We start from the raw sequence: 16,562 nt of genomic DNA, 5'->3' as shown, positions 1-16,562 counted from the left end.
AGAATCAGCCCAGGACTCTGTACTTGGTCCTTCAATCCTAACATCCAATGCCCCACATATGAACAGGGTAGAAGGCAAAGCTGAGGTATTAGTGGCCACAGGGGAAGCAACAGTTATTATGTCTCTCCACTGAGTGAGCTAGATGTGTGCTCTTTCCCATTGCTCTGTGGCTGTCTCTCTTTGACTTGCCACTGAAAGAGTGGATGCTCTTGTTGCTCTATTGGATATAGAGGCCCACCCCACTGCTGTGAAGAGGATGATGTCTTTCAGCTGGCAGTATAGGTGTCTGGGGTTGCCCAGGAGGAGGAAGTCAATGTGAGAAGAGCCAGGCTCTTTTTAACCTGGACCTTAGTGTTTCCATACCATACATACCATTCTTATGATCCAGTAGACTGGCTACTAGAGAAAGAACTTTGTAAAAGGTCCATGCAGATCTCAACAACAGCACAGTTAAACTAAATGTGAAAGCATGTTACAACCATACCTCAGCATAGCCAAACTACATGTGTAATGATGTGGGGGGAAAAGTCAAAGGCCTCTACTTTCCATTGTCCATCACCTTAGGGTGGCTTCAACATTGAGTGCTTGGCCTGAGACACGAAGGGCCTAACTTTACCGATGGGCTGACAACCTACAATTCCAATGGGCTTCAATAGGAAATATAGATGCTGAACACCTCTGAAAAGCAGGCCCTGCATGTCTCAGGCTGGGCAGACATCCAAAGTGAGTGGATGTGTTTGAAAATGTAGGCCACAGTGTATTCGGTATTCCTCTTAAAACAGAATTCCAAAGTAACAATGTCTACATAAACAGGAGCTGTATTTCTGTACAGTTATGTTCTTTGGTTTGGAATGAAAATCATCATTGATTCTACTTGGGGCAGAGAGGCAGTGCAAAACTTTTGGAACCATGGTCAGAGTGGCAGTGAATGGCATAGGTGGAGGGAAGTCTCTTGACTTATTACATGCCCTGCAGGGGGAAAGTACAGCAAACACACATACACTGTTCAATGAGAGGTTTGAGAGCAGATCCATGCATAATGCACATTGAAAGGACCAAAAACTCTGCATAGGAAGTACAGAGCAGTAGTTATTGCTATTCTGGACAATAGCTGGAACAACAGCCATAGAGGAGCTGCACTGCAGTCCCACAACCCAGTTGCCAGGAAGAGGAATGGAGAACCTACTCCTTCCCCAGTTTCATTTATTCAAGAAGGGTGATCTTCATCCTAAACAGTAATAGCCCATTTTGGTCACATACTGCAATTTTCTGTAATCAGCTATGTTTGAGGCACCCTGTCAAATTTTATTTAACTCTTCTCATTGTGCCCTTATTTATGCAAAAAGCAACACCTTGTAAGGCACAAGAGGAGAAGCAAGGGATGCATGGCTAAAGCTGTATTAATGCCTTTGTACAGGATGTACACCATACATCTCAACTGCCACCAAGGGGTTAGTATAGATATTTAATGGGGAGAGGAGATTGTGTTCTTTGTGCCTGAATGCTTTGTGGAATTGCATGGGATAACAAAAGTGCATCTTATATAAAGAGCTCTGTGTAGCACTTTATCTAGAGTAAATTTCACCAGGAAGAATACAGGAAATAGCCATGGGCCAGATTCTCCCCTCCACTTGCACTGAGCAGAAATGAGAAAGGGAACACAGAAAGCTAAAAGCAGCATCCCTGTAGCATGGTTCCCCCTACAAGCCCCTCCCACTGCCATTGATTGTTGGGGGCAGAGATGTGGGAGAAGTTGTTCTATGTGGCATGTTCTCATCAGCCAGAAGTACGCACAGTAAGGATTTCAGTCAGTTATAGACCAGAACTTTATTATACAATTGGATATACAGGATGATTATCAACTGCCAAAGATAAATGTTATAGCTTGAGAAGGAAATCTGTTTATTTAATGTTGGGTATATTTCTTATGTGGTACAGTGACATTCCATATTGATAAAACCATGGTTATGATAGTGATATCTGTTTGAAGAATCAGAATCAACGTTGGAGACTAGCGTATGGCTTTGGACTCCAACAGCCAAATTCAGAGACAAGTTATAAAATGGGGTAAGCCAGATCTCCTTACACTCAGACTTCCTTAGACTTTACACCTGCTTTACCATTGCATAGGGGAGTCTATATTGATATAGCTGATATGCCACTGAGCCAGAAAAGGCATATGCTATGTTGAGTGAGAACCATTTTTACTTACACCTTCTGCTCCTCACTGTGTATGTTACACCTGTTTATTTTCATGTAACAATATTCTGAATGTAAGTATATGCAAGGGTATCTAACTAAGTGTAAGGAAGTCTAAGGCTATGTTTTCACTACAGAGTTAGCTTGAGTGATTCATACTTGAATTAGTCCTCTTGAGTTAGCCTGGCTTGAGTGAGAGTCACTGCAAAATAACACTTGATTTGCACAGACTGATTGCTATCAGCTGACAAATTGTGCTACTTCAAGCTTTACCTTCTGCCCCCTCTCAGGCCAGACAATTCAAGTTTATAGTACCACAACTCTCAAGTTACAGGTTTTTGGGTATGGACAGTACCTATTCGACATTGGTGAGGCCTCATCTGGAGTACTGTGTCCAGTTTTGGGCCCCATACTACAAGAAGGATGTGGATAAATTGGAAAGAGTCCAGCGAAGGGCAACAAAAATGATTAGGGGTCTGGAACACATGACTTATGAGGAGAGGCTGAGGGAACTGGGATTGTTTGGTCTGCAGAAGAGAAGAATGAGGGGGGATTTGATAGCTGCTTTCAACTACCTGAGAGGTGGTTCCAGAGAGGATGGTTCTAGACTATTCTCAGTGGTAGAAGAGGACAGGACAAGGAGTAATGGTCTCAAGTTGCAGTGGGGGAGGTTTAGGTTGGATATTAGGAAAAACTTTTTCACTAAGAGGGTGGTGAAACACTGGAATGCGTTGCCTAGGGAGGTGGTGGAATCTCCTTCCTTAGAAGTTTTTAAGGTCAGGCTTGACAAAGCCCTGGCTGGGATGATTTAATTGGGGATTGGTCCTGCTTTTGAACAGGGGGTTGGACTAGATGACCTCCTGAGGTCCCTTCCAACCCTGATATTCTATTCTATTCTATTCTATTCTATTCTATTCTATGACAGAACTCAAGTTAGGGACAACACGCAAATAGCTCAAGTTATCTCTACTATGAAGACAACACCTCCACTATATCTCATATCTCATCCTTCTTTCAGTTATACACAGGAGAGCAGTTTTATTAGATTGCCTAATACTTTCCATTATAGAAGATTCTTCTGACCTTTTTTGAAAAGCTGTGTCACCTCCGTTATTTCCTTGTATGCAGCAGGTCTTTGAAATTTGGCAGGGAGAAAGCCCTCAGACTAGAAGAGTGCCTTTTCTTTGTGCCTTGCAATTCCATGCAGATTAACTGAGGGTAGGTCTACCCAGTGAGTGGCAGTGAGTCTCAGAGCCAGGGTGACAGACTCAGGCTTGTTCTGCAGCACTAAAAATAGCTGTGTAGACATGCAGCTCAGGCTGGAGCTTGGGTTCTGAAGCCCAGGGATGGGGTGGGTCTTCCGAGCCTGATCTCCAGCCTGAGCCACAGTTGTCTACCCAGCTATTTTTAGGGTCGCAGCAGAAGCCTAAGTCTGTTGACCTGGGTACTGAGGCTTGCTGTGTGGACTATTCTGAGTTATAAACTGTTAAAAAACTCTAGGGTCACAAAATAGAGCATGAGCTCCTGGTGTCCTGGAGGAGAGACCATTCAGTCTCAGCATGTAGTGCCAGTGGCCCATCACCTACACTTGAGGACAGCAGCATTCCCCTGCTGTCAGCTAATACCATTAGTTCGGTCGTTCAAGCTGTGCTGCAGTGTTGAAGTTTCAGGGGTCAAACTCTTCTGATGAATGGGTGGGAGGATTGTTACAGATGTACATAACAGAATTTGTGTTTAGCTTTTTCCTTTTAAAAAACCTAGGAAATTACATGGAAAACATTGCTTAGAGAATGTTATATAGGTTGCAAAATCAAGTTAGAAAATGCCAGATTTACAGTTGCTTGCACAACTGTAATACTTTATGTTACAGTCTGTCATTACATGATTGCACAGTGTTTTTCCCCAGCACCTTTGCCTCATTAAATGCACAACATGGATGAAGAGAGGGGAAGAATTAGCTAAGGAAACCGTAAATTTGACATTTTTAAACTTTTGAATGCTTGACTTTGGCCTGATCTACACTTGAAAATTTTACTGGAATAACTCTTTTGCTTAAGGAAGTGATTTTTTAAAGATATATAGTTATATCGGCAAAACCTCTAGTATAAATGCAGTTATATCGGTATAAAGGAGATTTATGTCAGTATAGTTTTCTTTTCCCTGTAAGAATAGCTACTACTGGGGGGGTGGAGGAGGAGAAGTGATAGCTCAGTGGTTTGAGCATTGGCCTGCTAAACCCAGGGCTGTGAGTTCAACAGCCTTTGAGGGGGCTATTTAGGGATCTGGTCCTGCTTTCAGCAGGGGATTGGACTAGATGACCTCCTGAGGTCCCTTCCAACCCTGATAGTCTATGATTCTGTATAAATCTCCTATTGTACTATATAACTGACCCCATTAAGGATGTTGAACTCTCAACTATACTGGCATAGTTAAAGCAGTACAACTTTCTAATGTAGCCAAGCCCTTTGTAACTTTAATAACTTCTTTAGACCAGTTTTTTGTATGTTTTAAAAATACTGTAAACGTTTAAATGTAAGCAGCCATATTCTAGTCTGGTAGCAATAAGACAGACCAGCGTGTGCATTTGTAGGCTGTGGTTGCACTTCACGCTGTTAAAAAGTACTCTGAACCTCATACTTCACAGTGCACCTGAGGGATGCACAAATAGCCTATTAATGCAGATATTGCTGTTGTGGCTTACAGCTAAAGTGCATCCATATTTATAAAGCACACTCATGACTCATGGCACACAATATTAGAAACAAACACGTAACTTCACTTAGTCAAACAAAATAGCTCAAGCCAACTGACCACAGTGAATACCTGAATTTCGCCCTTTCATTGATATTCTGGTAGAAGTAGTAATTACAGAGGTTGGAAAAATTGGAATTTTTAAAAGTTAAAGGTTATCATCATTTTGTAACGTTCAAAATAAAGTCTGTACTGAACATTAATTGTGGATCAAGTTATGTTAATAAAAAATCAGATTGTTTCTTTATTTTCATGCATTATAGCCTAGAGGGAACATAAGGTAAAGGCAAATTCACATCCTGAACTTTAATTGCACAGATGTACAAAAGCTCACTTAGGACTCTGGGACTATGAAGGACGAAATTCAGACTTAGCATAAGGGTGTGTAATTCCGCTACTTATGCCAAGTCTGCATTTGGCTCCAAGGTTCAGATCTTTGTGCAAATCATAGAAACATAAGATTGGAAGGGACCGCAAGAGATCTTCTAGTGCAGTTCCCTGCACTCAATGCAGGACTAAGTATTATCTAGACCATCCCTGATAGGTGTTTGTCTAACCTGCTCTTAAAAATTTCCAATGATGGAGATTCCACATCTTCCCTAGGCAATTTATTCAAGTGCTTAACCACCCTAACAGTTAGGAAGTTTTTCCTAATGCCCTTGCTGCAATTTTAGGCCATTACGTCTTGTCCTATCCTCAGAGGTTAAAGGGAACAATTTTGCTCCCACCTTGTAACAACCTTTTATATACTTCAAAACTGTTATCATGTGTCCCTACCCCCCCACCACACACACACACCAGTCTTTTCCAGATTAGACAAATCCAATTTTTTCAGTGTTCCTTCATGGGTCATAATTAGGCCTCCAGTTGAGACTTAATCAGCGCAGAGTAGAGCGAAAGAATTATTTCCTGTGTCTTGCTTACAACACTTTTGCTAATACATCCCAGAATGATGTTGCTTTTTTTGCAACAGTGTTACACTGTTGACTCATATTTAGCTTGTTATCCACTGTGACCCCCAGATCCCTTTCCACAGTACTCCTTCCTAGGCATTCATTTCCCGTTTTGTATGTGTGCAACTGATTGTTCCTTCCTAAGTGGAATAGTTTGCATTTCATCATATTTACTTCAGACCATTTCTCCAGTTTGTCCTGATCATTCTGAATTTTAATCCTGTCCTCCAAAGCACTTGCAACTCCTCCCATCTTGGGGGGTTTATAAGTGTACTTTATATGCCATTGTCTAAATCATTGATGAAGGCATTGACCAGAACTGGACCCTGAACTAATCCCTGTGGGACCCCACTTGATATATGCCCTTCCAGCTTGACCATGAACCACTGATAACTACTCCCTGGGAATGGTTTTCCAACTAGTAATGCACCCACCTTATAGTCGTTCCATCTCGGTTGTATTTCCCTAGTTTGTTTATGAGAAGGTCATGTGAGACAGTATCAAAAGCCTTACTAAAGTCAAGATATATCACATCTGCTCCCTGTCCCCATCCACAAGACTTGTTACTCTGTCAAAAAAAGTTATTAGGTTGGTTTGACATGATTTGTTCTTGACAAATACATGCTGTTATTTATCACCTTATTATCTTCTAGTTGTCTGGAAATGGATTGCTTAATTATTTGTTCCATTATCTTTTTGGGTACTGAAGTTCAGCTGACTGGTCTGTAATTCCCTGGGTTGTCCTTATTTCCCTTTTTATAGATGGGCACTATATTTACCCTTTTGCAGTCCCCTGGAATCTTACCCGACATCCATGACTTTTCAAAGATAATCGCTAATGACTCAGATAGCTTCTCAGTCAGCTCCTTGAGTATTCTATTATGTATTTCATCAGGCCGTGGTGACTTGAAAACATCTAACCTGTTTAAGTTATTTTTAACATGATCTTTCCCTATTTTAGCCTCTGATCCTACCTCATTTTCACTGCCATTCATTAAGTTAGCCGTCCAATTGCTACTAAACTTTTTGTTGAAAACTGAAACAAAAAACTCATTTAGCACTTCTGCCATTTCCACATTTTCTGTTATTTCCCCCCCCCCTCCCCACGCACCCTGCTTATTGAGTTACAGGCCTACCCTGTCCTTGGTCGTCTTCTTATTTCTAACGCATTTGTAGAATATAAATATTACCTTTATGTCTCTAGCTAGTTTAATCTCCTTTTTTGCCTTGGCCTTTCTAATTTTGTCACTACATATTTGTGTTATTTATTTATATTCTTAGTTTGCAATTGGACCTCATTTCCATTTTTTGTAGAACTCTTTTTTGAATTCAGATAATTGAAGGTCTCCTGGTTACACCAGGGTGGTCTCTTGCCATACTTCATATCTTTCCTACACAGTGGGATAGTTTGCTCTTGTGCCCTTAATAATGTCTCTTTGAAAAACTACCCACTCTCATGAACTGATTTTTCCCTTAGACTTGCTTCCCATGGCATCTTACCTACCAACTCCCTGAGTTTGCTAAAGTCTGCCTTCTTGAAATCCATTGTCTTTTTTGTGCTATTTTCCCTCTTACTATTCCATAGAATCAATACTCCTAACACTCCTTAGAATCACTTTTCACCCAAGATGCATTTCACTTTCAAATTCTCAATCAGTTCTTCCAAATTTGTCAAAATCACATCTAGAACAGCCTTTCCCCTAGTGGCTTTCTCCATCTTCTGAAATAAAAAAAAGTTTCCAATACATTCCAAGAACCTGTTGGATAATCAGCATAACTTCACTGAATTCATCAGATCTACAATCACTTTGAGTGGCTGAGGATCTGACCCTGAATGTCTTACTATTGAAGGCGGTAAACATAAGAGGAACAGTTGTACCACAAACAATACAAACATTGTAATGCAATATATATATATTTTTAAAAAGAGTGGACCATGAAAATACAAAGAAACTGTAGTTATGGTTTTTGAAAAGAAATACAAACTGTAGCCCAACAAGATTTGTGAAAGTACCTGTAACCCACATATAGGGGAATAATAAATAAAAGAGCCATGAACAAATGAACCCGAATGGATGCAGCCACTACACCTAATTCTATGTTATAAAAATATAATTAACATGTCAGTTTAAATAATATTTGCTGGTGCCAATTGCTAATATGCTGCAAATAGCTACATTTAAATATGTTTCCAAAAGTCAAATTCTTAAGGTTGCCTTGTGATGAAGTAGATTGATTTAGTTAATTGATTTTCCCATAGATTAGGAGTTTTGTTCCATCCTCCTACTCCACTTACCCCCAATTTAATACCCAGCACAAAACCTAATTGCTCAGGTTAATGTATAGAATGGATGACTCTGACATATACTGAATATAGGTTTACTTTAAGAAAGGCTCTCCTCTCTACACTGGAATTTTAGCAAAACAAAATTGACAAGAATTACAATATTGGTTTACCAGTTTGGACCTAATTAGAGCTTTTACTGCCAAAGTATCAGAAATGGAAAGTTAACAGATTTGTTGGGAAGTGTGCAAGACAAATGTAGAAAAAACATTTTTAATGTTAAAAATTGACATTTGCAAGAAATTGTGGTAAGTGGCACCATCTAACATTACCTTATACCAACTAATTGTTTGTTTGTTTCAAAAGATTGTTTGCTGCTCTTTTCACAGGATGCTATCCAAAGTTAGTATTCCATTTTGAACTCAAGAGGAACATCTTGTATTTCATACTAGAGACATATGTACCATCCATCTTGCTAGTTGTACTCTCCTGGGTATCATTCTGGATAAGCCAATCATCAGTTCCAGCCAGAATCTGCATAGGTGAGTAAGTAAAAAAACAAAATGGAGGTTGAAACATTAAAAGGTGTTCTTTGTTGCATGGTACATAGCATTCATTTCCAGAAAGTGCAAAGACTTCTGTATTTTAGGCAATTACTTCTTTGGTTTGCCATACATGCAATACATCATGTAGATTCCCCTCAGATTTTTATTTCTGTGCATTATTTAACAAGGAAAATGTCCTGGGAAGCCATAGGGAGTCTAGATGGCAGACAAGCACAAAGAACATTCAGTCATTCCTGAACTCACTTCAAAACATTCAAGTACAACGTGTTGCACACAAGAAAGAATTATGAGGTGTTTGTGAGGATGAACAATACATAGTAATTAACCCACGAATAACGGAAGAGAAAGTACTGTACGAGAGTAAAATAACACATTTTAAATGAGAGAGAGAGAGAGAGAGATGTGGAGTTGGGAAGAAAAGAATCAGCTGCCACAAGACTGAAATGTTCAGAGCAGAGGAGAAACAATTATAAGATGTATAGCCTCATGCTTCTGGATTTGTAAGAAGGAAAGGTGTCCATACAGAGTGAACACAGTTGAATGGAGTGGTGTTAGCACTATGTGTGTAACTTCATAGAAATGGTTACTGTACCTACTTTCATGCAAATGCTACACAGCAGAAATACAAGATAATTACACTGTGGTTATAAAAAATCATTGTGAACCATCTTTGTAGTCAGGGAATATCCAGACCATTTGCATAATACCGTAATATCACAAGTGTACACAGCATGAGTCATTTCAGTTCCTCTCATTTTAGATTACAGACTCTCTGGATTATTAACCTTGTTTTTCTATTTCTTTTAAACACGGGAATTCAAAATCTTAAATATATTTAAAAGTCTTATTTCTAGAACATCCAGCAGTAAATGGGGAAATGCGATTGCACACACTGAACAGTTCACAGTGATCATAAAGCTCAGAAAACACTAGTTTGCAGCTATTCCAAATGCTGCATAGAATGCCATAACTAACACCACTTTTACCTCATTCCTTGTGTTCCGCAGGTGTCACAACAGTGCTTACCATGACAACTCTCATGATGGGAGCCAGGACTTCACTTCCTAATGCTAATTGCTTCATAAAGGCAATTGATGTATACCTTGGTATTTGTTTTAGTTTCATCTTTGGGGCTTTGTTGGAGTATGCTGTGGCTCATTTCTGTACTCTTCATCGTTCCAATTTGAGGGTACTCACAAAGGTATTTAAATTTTTAAATATTTGAGTAGAACAAATACCTCGGGAACTCCTTGTCAGGAGAGTACATTACCTGCATTAGCACTAATGGGAATTGTACATACATTTAATGGAAATATTTCTTACAACAAGGACACTAAAAGGCATTATGGGTCTAACAAAAACTAAGATTTCTAATACCCCTTGAACTTTGGGGTATTAGAAAGCCAGCTCTGAATTTTGCAGCTTAGGCCCTCTTTACTAGGGGACACTTTATGTCTCTCAGTTATATCCATACTACCCAATGACAGTAACAAAGAATAGTTCATGAATCACTGAAGTCTTTGGCACTATTATTGTGGCATTTATATTGCAGCTGTATGTGGGAGAAGGCATGGAATTGTCTACCCCCGGAGGAGGAAAGGTAGAGTTTGGGGCTGTTCCATGCACAGAAGGGGGTAAGCAATCTGCCATATCCATTAAGATGGAGAAAATTACTTCCCCGAATGAATACTCCTTGCTCTGCAGAGTGGCATGGAGTGGGTGGGGCAGGACCATAGCTCTGACTCCGCCTTAACCTGTTTTAAATGCAGGGACTGCTACTACAGGAGGCCCTTACATAACTACACAAGAGTTGGGCAATCCTCTGAGCTGTCTCTACAAAGGCCACTCATAATCTGACTCTTGCCATGACCATAAAACTCTCAGTACTGTTTAGATGCAACCAAGAGCAGCATATTTGGGTCACAATCACTTACTAGCATTTCCTCTTATAGCTTAGGAAATTATTTTTGTAACTTCTTGTCTTCCACCTTGCTTGCCCAGGTATTAAGCATGATATCTACTCCATCCCTTGAACCTGTCCGGGGCACATGCTACATGATATCCTGACCTTTCTATGGTCTCTAGTTCAAAGTGTCTGTTTCCCATATAACCCCATTCTTAGTAGCAGTTGCAATCACTACATTCACAATTCAATGCCCCACACTGTTGGTTACATCGGTGGAAGTGCTCCTGGTGAGGACATGCACCACCAAGAGAAAAAGCTAGTATGGACATGAAAAATCACAGTAATTACTGTGGTGGCAATATGTCAACCTAACTTAGGTTGACTTAATTTTGTAATATAGATAAGGCCTGAGCAAGGCTAAGACATGTAGTCTGAGGGTATTCTCTGGGAATGGTTGCAAATGCAGCAGCTAAGGATTTGTTTGGCAAGCTGGGTGTGGGTGAGAGAGAGGCATAAAGCCAAGAGAAAGCCATCTGAAAGTGAGAGAAGCAGTCGTGAGCATGGAGCAGAGATAGTGCTCCTTGGACACAGAAATGACTGAAGGACCAGACTTAGAAATTGTGAGCAAGGAAATTTCAGGGAAATAGGGCTTTGTGCACAAATCTGATTTTGAGTAGAGAAATTGTGCATACAAAATTGCAGAATCAAAATTCAGAAGACAAAGTAGAAACCATTTTGTAATGGTAGCCTTAAACAATGAGTAAGAATGATCTGTGTTGCACTCTGTTTTAGTATTTAAATGAGTTTGTTCAAGATCCAGCATTGGTTAAATTGGCACATTTTAGTTCTTTTGATGTGCTGGGGATTTACGGTTTATAATATGAAATATGAAATAGCTAGCCATATACAGACACCTGCAGTAGCAAGTTCCACGTGAGCCATGATCAGCACAGACAACATCAAAGTCGATGACAAAAACTGATGAGTCACCTGCTGCATGGGAATTCAAGCACGATGTCCCATTCATTTCAATTCAATTAGCCCACTGCATAAGAGTCTGAATAAACCAACAGGTTACCTTTCAAAGGCCTTACATCTTACTTTCTTCTGTACGAAGAACAGAACCCACCTTTATGACTAAAGAAACCCTTTGACTCTTTCCCCTGCATAAAAGAAAGGAATCCTCATCTAGCCGTATTTTTTTAAATTCACCTTTGGCTAGAGAAGAAGCCTGGAAATTTTCATCCTGAAAGGGGAAAGTGCCACAAATTGAAAATGGGGTAGTAGTGGAAACACTCATTCTTATACCTACTGGTCACACCTGCTGCAGCTACAATGCACAGCATCATGTTGCCTTTACAAACATTTTAAATTGGCTTGGCAAAGGAATCTCCAGGTGCACGAGATACCAGGACACTCTTGGATGAAACACTTAATCTTGAAAAATCTATAATTTTCAGCAGAAGTGACACCTTTCCTCCTGTCAGCTGTTGGATGTCAAACACTTCAGTTAATATAGACAGCAAAAGCAGATAACATATACAGTACTTTTCAGCTCTCATACAGTACCTTTTCATGGATGCTGCTGATTTTTGTATTCAAACAAATCCCTTTATCGTGCCATCTGCTATTCTCTCATTAAGAGCTGAGAGTGAGAGAAGAGTAAATGGCATCACCTTTAAAAAATACAGCTGCAATTGAATTCTCTCTTGAAATGCAAGGTTTTCATAATGTAAAGCAGCATAATTATTCTTCTCACAGAGTTCCCCAAAGCCCCTCTTTTTCTGAAGTCCCCCAACATCCCTGATTTGTAAGGCAGATAGCTATTTGTAGTTCTGTTGTAGATTCTCTTTCTTCTTTTCACAGGTGCAATATGATAATCAAACTTGTGCTGTAAATGCATCTTTTTATGTTCTGTGAAAAAAGAGTGGCTTGTAACGCAGCAACAGGAGTGAGACGTGCACCACGCCATAGACAGCATTTTCCACTCAAGTTTTAAGGGCTTCCTAGGGAAAATAAGTTAAGAATAGCCTAATAAAGTATAAGCCACCTGTGAATCATTTCCGTGCAGCTGTGTGAAAAGAAAAATGGCACATAGGCAGTGTCCTTTCCTGCTGTGCAATAAAACTGTAATTCTGTACAAATTTTATTTGACTTTACTTGGGTGAGAAGTCAAATTTTAAACTGAACAATGCACTAACTCCCACCATTTTTAAAACACAGATGTTGTTCTGCTCCTTTTCTCTTTCTAATAAATGAGAACCTGGGAACAGTCAGATATCTTCTGGCAGGTTTCTTGATTTTATTAACTTTTGAAGTGCCAGTTACAATCATTATGACTCAGCATTGATGCTTTGTTTAAAGTGTCAGAGACACTGCTGGGAAGGATTTTCTCTGGCATCATGAGAACGATGTTGTGCTGAGTACAGTTTTTAAAGTCAACTAGCTCAGAAATTGAAATGTGTAGTAGAGATAGGTTCAAAGTAAAACTCAATTGCTAGCATTTCCTCAGGCAGTGCTTAAAATCCAGACTGGAATTTTATGGCTTAATCTTATCTGTAGTTTATAAACATATTTTTAATCTCAGTTTTTTATTTCAAATTACTGACATTGCTGCAAGAAGCTATACTGCAGATGAAAGGAATATTTCCCATCAGGTGCATTTTCTGGGAAGACCCACCGGGTTGTGCATGGTTTCTCTCTGTCAGATGGAAGAGACTAGATTTTTCAAGCAAATTGAAAAACAAAAATGATGGTGATGATAATTTTTCCAATTCCTTCTATTTTGTTTCACTGACTCACTGCATTTTACTTCTAAATCTGAGGTAGAATTCTGACCCCACTGAAGTCAACAGCAGAACTTCCATATTTCAAAGGGTCAGGACTTCAGCCATGAACTTTCTGGCTCAATGCTCTTTCCAATCAAAACAAAGGAAAAACTCTTGAAATATTTGTGTAGGGCTCAACAAAGCTCTGTTTCAGCAAAGCTCTTAAGCATGTGCTTAACTTTAACATCCTGAACTTTAAGCATGTGTTTCAAGTGCTTTGCTGGACCAGGAACTGAAATAAGGGATTATGAAATATTGAAGTATTAATTTAGTGGTGGGGTTCGTTCCTCTTCCTCATCCTTGTCAGGATAGATCAACCTTCTTCATGAGCCTAAGAGGCTGAAGAATAGTCTGCCTACTGTGCAAAAAGTAAGATACTCTCAAATTCTGAGGTGCTTGAACTAGCTAGCTAGACCTAGGGATAGCTGCAGCTCCACTGATCTTCTGCTAAAATAATGATGTACTCCTAAACAGTTCCTAGCTGCACAATTAACTTGATCTTTCCAACAAAAAAAATGTTTATCCCCTTTGATACATTCAACAGATTTCATGCTCACTTCAACGTTTGATGGAACATTTCTGTACAAATCTAGTTTTCCTTTACAGTCAGATTTGAACTTTTGCCAAAAGCTGCCATGTAAGTCATTGTGTTGTCCTATATTTGGCGACTTTGAAAACTGACAGTAGTTACTGCCATGTATGTTTATACCCACTAAAATCAGGTGTGCACTACAAAAAGGGAGTCATAGGGAAACCTAATCATTCAGTTTAGTGCAAATGTAAATATATGCAATGAAACATATGCTTAAGTGCCTCTCTCCTGCTGTTTTGTTTCCTGTCAGGATGAGGATGAAGAGATCGAAGAAGAGATTAATGGAGTACTGGCAACAATTGCAAACAGTTGTAATGTATCTGACAAGATTAACAAAGTTGATTCAAAGAAAAACATCAATACCAGCAGTAACAGAAAAGAGGAGAAAAGTAAACACAGTGGGTGTAATTCACCAATGACAGTGATGAAAAGACTCTTCTGTATCTCTGACTGCTTCTATGTTAAAAACCCATACCACATAGACAACTATGCCAGACTCTCTTTCCCATTATCATTTATCATAATAAATGTATTTTATTGGGTGTATTATTTGTATTTCTAAGTATTTTAAACTATAAAACTGTCGTGTAAACTTAGGTGAGACATAATGAGTAAAGTTGGGAAAGTTGCATTGGTTTTGTCAGAGTAACATTTTTATTCCACCGTGCATTATGGTTAGGGCCCTACCAAATTCATGGCTGTGAAAAATGCATCACAGACCATGAAATCTGATCTTCTCCATGAAATCTGGCTATCGTAGGAGAGGAGCAGAGGTGGAGGCACCCCAGCTTGGGGGCTCCTACCATGCGCCGGGCTCCAGCTGCTAGTCCTGGCCTAGGCTGGGGCGGCACTTGACTTCTTCTTCCCCTGCAGGGGCTGCTCCTGGATGCAGGTCAGACCCATCTCTGGGATGCTCAACAGCTGCTGGCTGTGAGCCTAGCTCTGAAGGCAGTGCAAAAGGGAGGGTGACTCTCTGTCCCCGACCCGGGTGGAGAGGCTGGGGCCCCAGCTGTCAGCCCGAACCCTGGGCAGAGAAGCTGCTAGGAAAACACGGACGTATGGTAACCCACCCTCCATATCCTGCAACCCTCACTTCTGTGCTGCTGTTGGTGGCGGCATTGGCTTTAGAGCTGGGCACCTGGCCAGCAGCTGCAGCTCTCTGGCTACCCAGCTCTGGTGGGTAAGCAGTACGGGTGGCAATCCCACGACCACCCTACAATAGCCTTGGGACTGCCCCATGACAGCCTTTTGGGTCAGGACCCCCCCCCCAAGGTTACAACACTGTGAAATTTCAGATATAAACATCTGAAACCCTGAAATTAACTATTTTTAAAATCCAATGACTGTGAAATTGACCAAAATGCATGACCAAAATGAAATTGACCATGCATTTGGTAGGGCCCTAATTATGGTAAAAGCTTGCCATTTTATCAGATAGTACTTCTGTTGAGTTTCAGGTTAAATTACTGTTCATCTGTTAAATTACTGTAGTATAAGATCTGTTACTGTAAGTTACTATAGTCCAAAATTGACCTATTTTTAGCATGCCTATCCCTCTGTGTACTATTTATCAAAAGCCAAACAGTTCTGTTTTTAAACTTTACATGTTAAATTTTGTAAAATGAGAGAGTTATATAACACTAATTTCTGCACTGTATCGAATATATTTAAAAATAAAATCCGTAAAGTTATTTTTCTGTTATGGTTCCATCATTATGTTCCCTGTGGCTTTGTCAATAATGCATACATCTCCAAGAATATTATATAACACTTTTATCACTGGAGGGTAAAATTTTTTTGCTTAATAGCAAATAAGTGGTTTGAGAGATTGAACTATTAACACAATCCAAAACCACATGTAAGACTTTGGAGCATCGCAAATAATTAGCGACACTGGCCCCTAAAAACACATAGAACTCCCAAAGCCAAAGAGCTTGGATCCAGATCTGTACTCTTCTCAAGTGAAGAGATGTTTAGATGTGGTGTTTAGGTGTGGGCCAGTCTCTAATAGAACATGGCCATTTATACTGCCATTTACACCTTCTTGTCAACTGTCTAAATGGGCCATCTTGATTATCACTACAAAAGTTTTTTTCTCCTGCTGATAATAGCTCATCTTAACTAATTAGCCTCTCACAGTTTGTATGTCAACTTCCAACTTATCTGTATGTATATATATATATATATATATCTCCTCTTTCTATATGTTCCATTCTATGCATCTGATGAAGTGGGCTGTAGCCCACGAAAGCTTATGCTCTAATAAATTTGTTAGTCTCTAAGGTGCCACAAGTACTCCTGTTCTTTTTGCGGATACTGATGAACATGGCTGCTACTCTGAAAGTAGTAATATTATGGAAATTATTGGGTATATGACCCGTTTTTATATTGCTACACAAAAGTTTAGAAATAGTGTTTCTCATCAGCTAACTAGAATTCATTGAGCTGCTCACATGTGTGTACACTGTATATCACAGAAAGTG

The 16,562-nt window shown here is 39.8% G+C and overlaps 1 protein-coding gene across 1 annotated transcript in view; it reads left to right on the top strand.

The window, feature by feature from the left end:
* The window catches only part of LOC140915359 (gamma-aminobutyric acid receptor subunit pi), a 70,011-nt gene extending 54,374 nt beyond the window's left edge, over positions 1 to 15,637 (top strand). Inside the window, exons 8-10 of the mRNA XM_073354947.1 lie at positions 8,577 to 8,729; positions 9,761 to 9,954; positions 14,330 to 15,637. Coding sequence (XP_073211048.1) covers positions 8,577 to 8,729; positions 9,761 to 9,954; positions 14,330 to 14,641 — 659 coding nt within the window. The 3' untranslated portion in view covers positions 14,642 to 15,637. The remainder of the gene's footprint in view (positions 1 to 8,576; positions 8,730 to 9,760; positions 9,955 to 14,329) is intronic.
* The last annotated feature ends 925 nt before the right edge of the window (positions 15,638 to 16,562 follow it).

The sequence above is a fragment of the Lepidochelys kempii genome, chromosome 7 (genome assembly GCF_965140285.1).
Source record: "Lepidochelys kempii isolate rLepKem1 chromosome 7, rLepKem1.hap1, whole genome shotgun sequence".
NCBI classification, from domain to species: Eukaryota; Metazoa; Chordata; order Testudines; family Cheloniidae; genus Lepidochelys; species Lepidochelys kempii.
Note: the sequence above shows the minus strand (reverse complement) of the source record. Positions and strands in the feature narration are given on the sequence as shown.